General features: G+C 41.6%; 1 protein-coding gene across 1 annotated transcript in view; it reads right to left on the bottom strand.

Annotated features, from left to right (window-relative positions):
- The window catches only part of FYB (FYN binding protein), a 150,637-nt gene that overhangs the window by 37,242 nt on the left and 103,841 nt on the right, over positions 1-9,554 (bottom strand). The window contains exon 3 of the mRNA XM_006761739.2: positions 5,565-5,721. Coding sequence (XP_006761802.1) covers positions 5,565-5,721 — 157 coding nt within the window. The remainder of the gene's footprint in view (positions 1-5,564; positions 5,722-9,554) is intronic.

The raw sequence follows: 9,554 nt of genomic DNA, 5'->3' as shown, positions 1-9,554 counted from the left end.
CGCAAAGAAACCCAAACCAAACCTTACACCGACTATGATGACCTGAGGAAAAGAACTGTTTAACCTTTCCTTTTCCAACCTCGGTCACTTCCCGTTATTTGTTGTTTCTTCTTACCTCACTTTTCCTGTCTCATTACTATTAATAACCATGCAATGTGCTTTGTATACTAAAATATTCAACCGCCGGTTCTGTTTTCACATGAACAATTAGACATACTGTGAAAACTGTCATTGAACATGTAAACTAGCACAAAAAGCGCGTTACACTGAAGCTGTTGGACACTGAGCATGAGAAAGATGCTCCTTAGTTCCCCTCGTTGTCTGGGGAAAACAGCCGAAACGCAGCTAGCTGAGTTCTGACCACTAGGTGGGGAGACAATACAATTTAAAATACGATATAACTTTGGCCTCCACGACTTTGTTTTTAAAGCTATTTATTCTTTCTAATTTTCACCTGCCTCCAATCTCTTCCACTCTTGTGGCACCCTGACCTGAGTGAAATAATCACAAGTGACTTCTGGGGAGCGGGCAGGTGAGAAAGGCCACCCTGCCTCCTGAAACCCTTCCTGGATCGGAGGGAGAGATGTGTCTCCTTGCCCTGGGCAGTGCAGACCCCACCCCTGTAAGCCTCACTAGTCCGTTCTTTCCCTGGAAAGCCGGTCCCGCACCCACACCCGAGCACCAGTCCCACTTGCTCTAGTCCCTGGTCCCAGGAATGCTTTCCTTTCGTTGCCATTATTATCTCCCCTCTTCACGGGATCTTTCTCATTAGTATACAAACACCGTTCTTTCTTTTATTTTGGTTAATCCTCACCTGATGATATTTTTTCTATTGATTTTTAGAAAAAATAGTAGGGAGGGAGGGAGGGAGAAGAGAGAGGAGAAAGAAACATCAATGTGAGAGAGACATATTGATTGGTTGCCTCCCAAAGTGCTCTGACCTACAAGGACCAGAGATCAAACCTGCAACCCAGGTATGTGCCCTTGATCAGAATCGAACCTGCAACCCTTTGGTGGGTGGGCTGATGCTCTAACCATTGAGCACACCCGCCAGGGCTTTTATTTCTTCCATCTTAAAAAAAAAACCTACAAATCTTAATTCCGTTTTCTCACTAGTTACTGCCCCATTTCTTTGCTTCCCTCTTTTTTTAATGCGCTGTCTATACTTGAGTTTTCCAGTTGCTTTCCTTTCTTGTTCTTTTAAAGTCATTTCTTTCTTTATTGATTAGGGTATTACATACTTGTTCTTATCCCCCCATTGCCATTTTAATGAGGCCTGTGTCCCCACTACTCCTGAGACTTCCACCCACACTGACCTGCCTAGCGCTCGCCTACGGGCCCTCGCAGCCTTGGACACAGTTGGTCACTGCTTCCTCCTGGGGAACACCACCTTGTTTCTTGTTTTTTTTGTTTTGTGCTTTATTGGTTGTTCCTTTCTATTCTCCTTTCCTGATTTTTCTTCTCCCAGAACCCAGGGCTTGTTCCTTCTCTCTAGTTATCCTCACTTCCTTAGGGACCTTAACAGTCTTGTGACTTTAAGTGTGGAATATGTGCCTCTGACTCTCAAATGTATATTTTTACACAGAACTATCTCTCAGACTCATCACTCTTATACCCAATTGCCTCCTCCACGTCTCCACTCGGATGTTTAAGAGACACCTCAAGCTTCACATAGCCATGCCCTCCTGACCTTCCACACCCCAAACTTGCTCCCCAGCAGCCTCTCCCATTTCAGCTAGTGGAGACATCATCCTCAGTGTTGCTCAGGCCAAAAACCTGGGAGCCATCTTCCATCCTCATTTCCTTTTACATCCCGAATCCAAATTGTTTCAAAATGTATTCAGAATCTGCACACCACCCTCGTGAGACGCCCCCCCACCCCGTGTCTTGCCTGCGTTTCTGCGATATCTGCCTAACTGCTCTCCCTGCTCCCACATTCGCCTACTGTCTCATTTCCCTTGCTCTACTCCAGCCCATTACCTCCTTCCTAGTCTTTGAACATTCTAGGCCTTTGCTCTGTCTTCTCCACTTAGAACTGCTCTTCTACAGGTGTGTGCACGTCTAACTCCCTCACCTTGTTGAGTCTGAAGTGTACCGTCCAAAAAGGGAGCCGCCCTCACCTCTGTTGAAAGTTGCAACACACTGTCCCCATTCCCACCCTTGCACTACACCACCCAACCCTGCGCTATTTTCCCCCACAGCGTTCAGTGTTTCCTAACATACTATATCCTTTACCTGTTTGTTATTTTTATTCCTTTGCTCTTTTGCCCCTGTCTTATGTGGGCAGGGGTCTTTTTTTTATTCACTACTTCCTGAACTCTTATTACAAAAGCACAAAGTAGTGGCTTAAAAAGTAATTGTTGAGTGAATGTAAAATAATCTATTAGCTCTTGGCTCTCAGGGTGGCCACTGATTGGAGATGGGAGGAATGGCGTTCGCAGGCCAGCAGAGGGAGCACCAGGGAACACCCAGGAGTGTGTTTTGAAGGGTGGTGGTGTGAAGAAAAGCACAGAAACACTCATATTTTAAAATTTTACTTAAAGAGTTTTCCATAAGTTTTCCTCTCACATTAAATGTAAAATTTTGAGCCAGACTATCAAGATCTATTTTGCTTTCATTTCCTCTTTGTGTCTTATCTAGCTTCCTCTACTTGGGGGAAAGTTTCTAACCCAGATATTTCTTCATTTTGGAATTTACTTGAGCTCTCTGATGAGAGCTTAGAAGTTCTCACTATATAAAAATATTACATTATAGATGTCCTTTAACTTTCATTTCCTCTGTTATCTCCATCTGACAATTAACTTTCAGAAGCTCCAAATACATAGGGTGTCCCAAAAAATGGATACACACACTTTGAAAAATTATAAAGGCGGTATTTATTAACATATATTTCATTTTCAAAATTGAGCTATTGTGTGGGCACACCCTGTAGTTGATCTAGGCAATATAACCTCTAAGACTCTTATTCCTCTCCATCTTTCTTCTGAGAGTATGTATTTTGTGGAGTTGGCAACTCTTAGATGAATCAGACTTTGTAATTAGAAGTCCTTAATAAGATGGAAATAGGGGTAAGGTAAAGTTGATTACAACTGGTGGCTTTTGCTTTTATTTTCATCAATTAAGAACTAGAGCCTGGCTGATCAGCAGGTCCTTTTCAACTTTGCAAGAATTCCCTGCAAAGCTGGGAAACTGACCAGCATCCTTACAATATAGTCGTACAGGTTACCAGGCTGTTTTTAAAATCCTTTCTTCCTTCTACAACATTTTACTCCCCACCCCATCATAATGGATTCCAGGGAGTGGGTTAGCACAGCAGGCCCACCACTGCTATTTTTACAAGAATCTGCTACCAACGTTGGCCCTTGGCTTGTATCTGGAAACACAGCTTCTAAAGAATTCCCTCCACTGATATGAAAAGCTGCCTCGTGGTAAGAGTGCTTTGCTGTGTCTAGACCAGTGGTCGACAAACTGCGGCTCGCGAGCCACATGTGGCTCTTCGGCCCCTTGAGTGTGGCCACGAAGTTTCAATCGCACTGTACGTGCGCGCCCGCATGTGGTATTTTGTGGAAGAGCCATACTCACGGGGCCGCAGTTTGCTGACCACTGGTCTAGACTGTATGAACACTGTGATTAGGATGAACGGCTGCTTCTTTTAGAAGTCTGGCATTTTGGTAGTTGCTAGGTAGCAGGTGCCTATATATATGACCAGCTTTCAATCAAAACCTGTCTCCACTAGGCTCTCTGGGGAAGCAGCATCACACGTGCGTTGCATTTTCATCGCTGAAGGACCTTCTCAACGTGTCTTTTCCCAGCCCTAGAGCAGAGCCCTGCTGTGACAAACCTGAGCTGTCACCACTACCTGTGGTGAGCCCTGTGAGTCCTTTCAGTAAATCATCACACATACGGGGGCTCTTGGGGACCTCCAAACAGCAGGAAGAGTGCCAAATACTCCTGTTCACATTTCTTTGATCGAGCTATTATGTACCAGTCTCCATGTCTTGTAAATGTTCAGGAATTCATGCTCAAGCTATTTAATACAACCTCTCACTGGAATTACACAGGACCCAGAAGCCTGGCTGAAACCAGAAGCTGGGGTAGGGTCATATCATAAAAGTCCAAAGTACTAAGTTCAAATCAAGTGGGTTAATTTACCCAAGTAGGAAAGAAATTAAGAAAAGGACACAGGATGAATACATATGAAAGGAAAGTAATTACACAGAAATCAGGTGTATCGAAGAACACATATTAATTATTTTAATTAAACTAATATTTATTTAGCATTTATATGTTAGTAGGCAGATGGCTTGCATTCTTATTTGGTAGCTGGATATCATGGGGTTTTAGAGACTTAAATTAGAATTTATAAACTTAACCATTTGGAAGGTATTCAGTTCATCTGAACACAGGTCATTGGCCTAGAGAAGATAAAAGTCACTTATCTGCTCTAAAACCTTCTGGTGGCTGCTTTTGAATCTTCCCAAAGCATAATAAAGTGAAACATAGTGGAGGCTACCCATGACTAGCATGTTTCCTACCCCTGCTATAAATTGTGATCATCAACATTTAAAGAAAGCTGTCAATCAAATATTATTACTAACAGGCTCTATTATACGGATTACGGATATTAAGACTTTAAGTGCAAAGAACATCTATCTGGTAGGGGATTGAAGTGAAGGAAAAACAAACTGCAGCTCAATATTACTTACTGTGAAAAAGGAGAATCATGGAAAGCAATTCTCTAGAAAAATGAGAAGACCTAGCCTCACTTGCCATTAAGATCCATGCTTGCCACAGTCTGAATACTTCAAATAAAAAATCCCACAACATTTCATTCTACTCCAATCTTCCACTTGCTTTTTCCTCAACCAGCTATTCTGGTAAGTCACAAATAAAGAGCCCATGTGTAACCACCCATGTAGTTCTGACATTTCTAAAATGTGCCCTCTAAGAAAATTTAAGCTTGAATAAAAGTTTCCAAGGTTTTTAAAACAGCTTGAAAAATGAATGATGAGAGAAAACTTGTTTTACTTTGGACTCAGACTGACATTGGCTCAGGTTTCTGCTCTATCCTTGTGTGACCTTGGAGAAGCTATTTAGCTTCTGTAGCGTTCTGCTTCCTCATCTGTGAAATGATGATAACACGAGTAATTCATTACTGTTATAGAGATTATATATGTAAAATGCCTAGCACATCATAGGCTGTCAGTAACATATGGTAGTCGTGGTGCTGATGGTGATAATGGTGTTGGTATTGGTGATGATGATGGGGAAAAGGATGGTGGTGGTGCTGACCCGAAAAATGCTTCAGAACTTTAAAAAAGGCAGTAGAAATGTTCTTCCGATGAATGCTTAAGAGAAAAAACCACTGTAAAAGCAGGTAAACAAGAGTTGCTCAAGGGTCTGGAGGTATGAGAGCAGCTGCGTAGACACTCTTTTTCCCTGTTAGCTGTCCACCTTGGTGTCCCCAGCATTTTACCACGTAGCCCTCAGCATCCAGCCAAGCGCCTTTGGGAAATCTCTGGCAAGAGACTGACAAAGAAATGAAAAGGTAATCTTTTACTTACTTTAGATCTAAAGGAGGTTTAATGTTTCTGGGAGGTAGGCTTGGGACTGGCGGTTGTGTTGGGTGAGAAGCTGGCAATGGCGGTTGGCTGGCCGGATGGGATGGTGGAGGTGGTGGTAGCGAAGTTGTTGAGTAAGGCGTTTGGCCTTTGCTGGTACCTAAGAAGTAAAACAAACAGTACCATGAATTAAGACAAGTCTTCAAGATACAAGAACTGGTTATTCCAAGTATGCAGAATTGAGAATTTTAAACATAAAAATGTAAGAAATGCATCCTAAGTTGAATGAATTAATGCTTTAAATAGTCTAATATCCCAAGTATTGTGGGACATGGCATTTTTAATGTCTCGTTTCTTTTCTTTTCTTTTTTAAAGATATATTTTATTGATTTTTTTACAGAGAGGAAGGAAGAGGGATAGAGAGTCAGAAACATTGATGAGAGAGAAACATCGATCAGCTGCCTCCTGCACACCCCCCACTGGGGATGTGCCTGCAACCAAGGTACATGCCCTTGACCGGAATTGAACCTGGGACCTTTCACTTTGCAGGCAGACACTCTATCCACTGAACCAAACCGCTTACGGCTAATGTCTCATTTCTTTTATTTTTTCAGCCTTAATGAGGTATAATTTACAAATAAAATTGTGAAATATTTAAGTGCACAACATGATAACTTTATACACCTATATATTGTTTTAGAATCCCCACCCCCACGGAGTTAATGAACACATGCAGATGAAACTTAAATGTGTGTTGCGTCTGTAGATATTACATTGTGAACGGGGTAAAACATTGGGAAAACATTTTCCCAGGATTTGAAAACTGTTACACAACTCAGCAAAATCGTCAGCCAATCACTGGAAAGTGAGTGGAGGTCTGACGTAGATCTTTGTTGTTTCACATTTGTCTTGTTAACATAAGTGGAAATATTAATCAACATCCAAGTTAGGGCTACACTCCTTCATTAACTGCAACCATCGGTTGGCTACAGATGTAAAAATCAACAATGGGCTATATGGAATTTTCAACGAAAAGCACTGTATATCTTATTATCGGTATTTTGTGTGTTATACATCCTTTATATCAATACAATTTATTACATGTGTGTATGTAGACATAACACACATAGACATGGTTTTTCCTGGAGAACTTGTTCCACATTTGCCAGCATACCATTGATTATTTCTAAAAACTGTCTGGCTTCCATTGGCTAAATAATGAATCGAATCACTTGTCTCTGTATCTCCAGCCTTGGCTTGGACCCTCCTCCTCTTTGTCAGTCCCCGATTCACTTTCTGATTTCATATCTTATGCTTAGGAATTATACACATTGCCTGGTTTTCCTAAGAGTTTGTATTTCATATCCTTCTTGCTTTGGGGCAATTTTTTGAAAGGCAAAGGGGGTGGCCTCTTGAAAAACATTTTTAGTTTCACATGTCTGAGCATTAGTGAGGTCATTTTTTTCATCTTTATAACCATTTTCATTTTTTTTCTTTTTTTTTCTAAATATATTTTATTGCTATCCTACAGAGAGGAAAGGAGAGGAATAGAGAGTTGGAAGCATCGATGAGAGAGAAATATCCCAATAAGCTGCCTCCTGCACACCTCCCACTGGGGATGTGCCTGCAACCAAGGTACATGCCCTTGACCAGAATCGAACCCAGGACCCTTCAGTCCGCAGGCCGACGCTCTATCCACTGAGCCAAACTGGTTAGGGTTAACCATTTTCATTTTAATGGTATTATCTGGTCAAATCTTTTGCCTATTTTAAAAATAGTATTTGCTTTTCCTTATTGGTTCACAAAAACCTTTTTATTAAGGATCTTAATTGTTTTGCTTCTTACATGGACATACTAAAGAGAATAATTTGACTGCTTTGGCTCCTGCCTCTGCCTGTCCATAACAAACAAACAAACAAACACAAACTAAAAACAAAACAAACAACCCTAAACCTTGCCACAAACAATCAAATCTTAAAAATCTTCAAAACCTTTAAAGAAAATGTAGTACTTAATTGTAAATTTCCTTAATGGTCAATGGCAGTCTTTTCAATGGCATATTATACAAAAAGCTTCCTAATTCCTTTTAGATATTTCCACCTCTTTCCAAAGCTTCTCACTTGTGGTGATTATTAAGAATATCGCCCTCTCTCCTCAATGTCCCAGTCCTCCTCTTGGAGCGCTGAGATTGCTCAGGCCCTGCACTCCGGACTTGGGACTCTCCTGCCAGGCACAATCCTCCCAGCAGGTGCTCATCTACTTGGTAGCTGTTTAGGGGAGTTGAGGTAGAGAAAATGAGTTCCCTTATAAACCAGGTTTATAAAAATTCCTAACTGAAGATATTTTTTATTAGAAATAGTGTATCAATTTCATTTTTGTCATAAGTTCAATATTTTGATATATGTCTTTTCTCTACATCTAAATCAACAAATAAATTCTTTTATATATAACTAGAGGCCCAATGCACAAAATTTGTGCATTCAGGGGGGTCCCTCAGCTCGGCCTGCGCCCTCTCGCAGTCTGGGAGCCCTCAGGGGATGCCCAACTGATGGCTTAGGCTTGCTCTGCATGGGAGTGGGCCCAAGCCAGCAATTGGACATCCTTAGCACTGCCATGGAAGTGGGAGAGGCTCCTGCCACTGCCACTGGCTCACCAGCCATGAGCCTGGCTTCTGGCTGAGCAGCACTCCCCCTGTGGGAGCACGGTGACCACCAGGGGGCAGCTCCTGCATTGAGTGTGGTCAGTGCACATCATAGCGACCAGTCGTTCTGCCGTTTGGTCTATTTGCATATTAACCTTTTATAATATAGGATTTCCATCACTTAGAATTACATTTAGAAAGATCTTTCCCATCCTAAGAACATATAATTATTCACCTTTTTTCTTCAACTTCTCTAGTATTTATTTATTTATTTACATTTAACTTTTTAAAACTATTAGTAATTTATTTTGGAGTAAGGTCTGAGATCAGGATCTATTTTTATGGTTTTTATTGTTATTGTTGTTCTTAAATCATTTACCAAATGTCCCAGCCCCATTTATCTAATAAGCTATTACTTGCTGATTTGAAATGCCTCTTTCATTATGGGATAAATATTTACCATCCTATTGGGTTTGGCAGATAAAAATGGTATCTTGTTATTTTAATTTATAAATTATGTGGTTTGATAGATCCAGAAGTGATTTAAAAGCTGTACACAAAGAGAATAAGCAACTGTGAGTGGATGTTATGAACCATTGTGCACATATGCCACTTGTGACCATCTTTTCATGCAAAAACACTTGACAAGCAGGAGGTGTTACCAGATGAGAGCAATCTAAGGGCTGGAGGTGAGAAATTACAGACGTGGTTTGGGGAATTGGAAACACTACAAACTGACTTAACCCCCAAATCCACATGCTTGCTCATCTTTACAGAGATTTTCTGAGTGGGCCTCTGAGGTGGGCCCCACTGCTCTCCTGCCTCTATTCTCCCTTCCCTCACTGTCATAACTGCAGCTACCTGGAAAGAGCATGCCTGCCTTTCCCGTGGACTGGGAACCCCAGGGGTCCCCCTGCAGCTGGGGGCAGCCACCTGGCCTCAGGCAGGGGAGAGCGTGCCTGAGAGCGCAGCGGAGCCAGAGGAAAGCAGGGCTGAGAGGAGGAGGGGGACTGGTTGGCTTCAGGAGGCTCTAAGCCAGTTTGTTTACATGCCCTGTTCCTCATGAAGCTTGGGAGACACGTGCTACAGTCTTCCTAGGCTCCACCAGCATTTAGCAGCGAAACATTTGATTTTCAAAATCTGTGGTCACTTTCAAATACTACCAGGAATATATTTGCATGCATACAAAATGATTCTAAGAACAAGCACCTTAGTTTTTCAGGGGAACAAAAACAAGTAGACAAGTAGACATGCATTACTGTAAAGTGATTGGCTCTAAAATCTCAATCTGAACTTTTTTTTTAAAGTAATCCAACATATAATTAGTAATATTGGAATTCTCAAGCACACAT

Source organism: Myotis davidii, unplaced genomic scaffold (assembly GCF_000327345.1).
Source record: "Myotis davidii unplaced genomic scaffold, ASM32734v1 scaffold496, whole genome shotgun sequence".
NCBI classification, from domain to species: Eukaryota; Metazoa; Chordata; class Mammalia; order Chiroptera; family Vespertilionidae; genus Myotis; species Myotis davidii.
The sequence above is the reverse complement of the archived record's forward strand: the minus strand, read 5'-3'. Positions and strand labels throughout refer to the sequence as shown.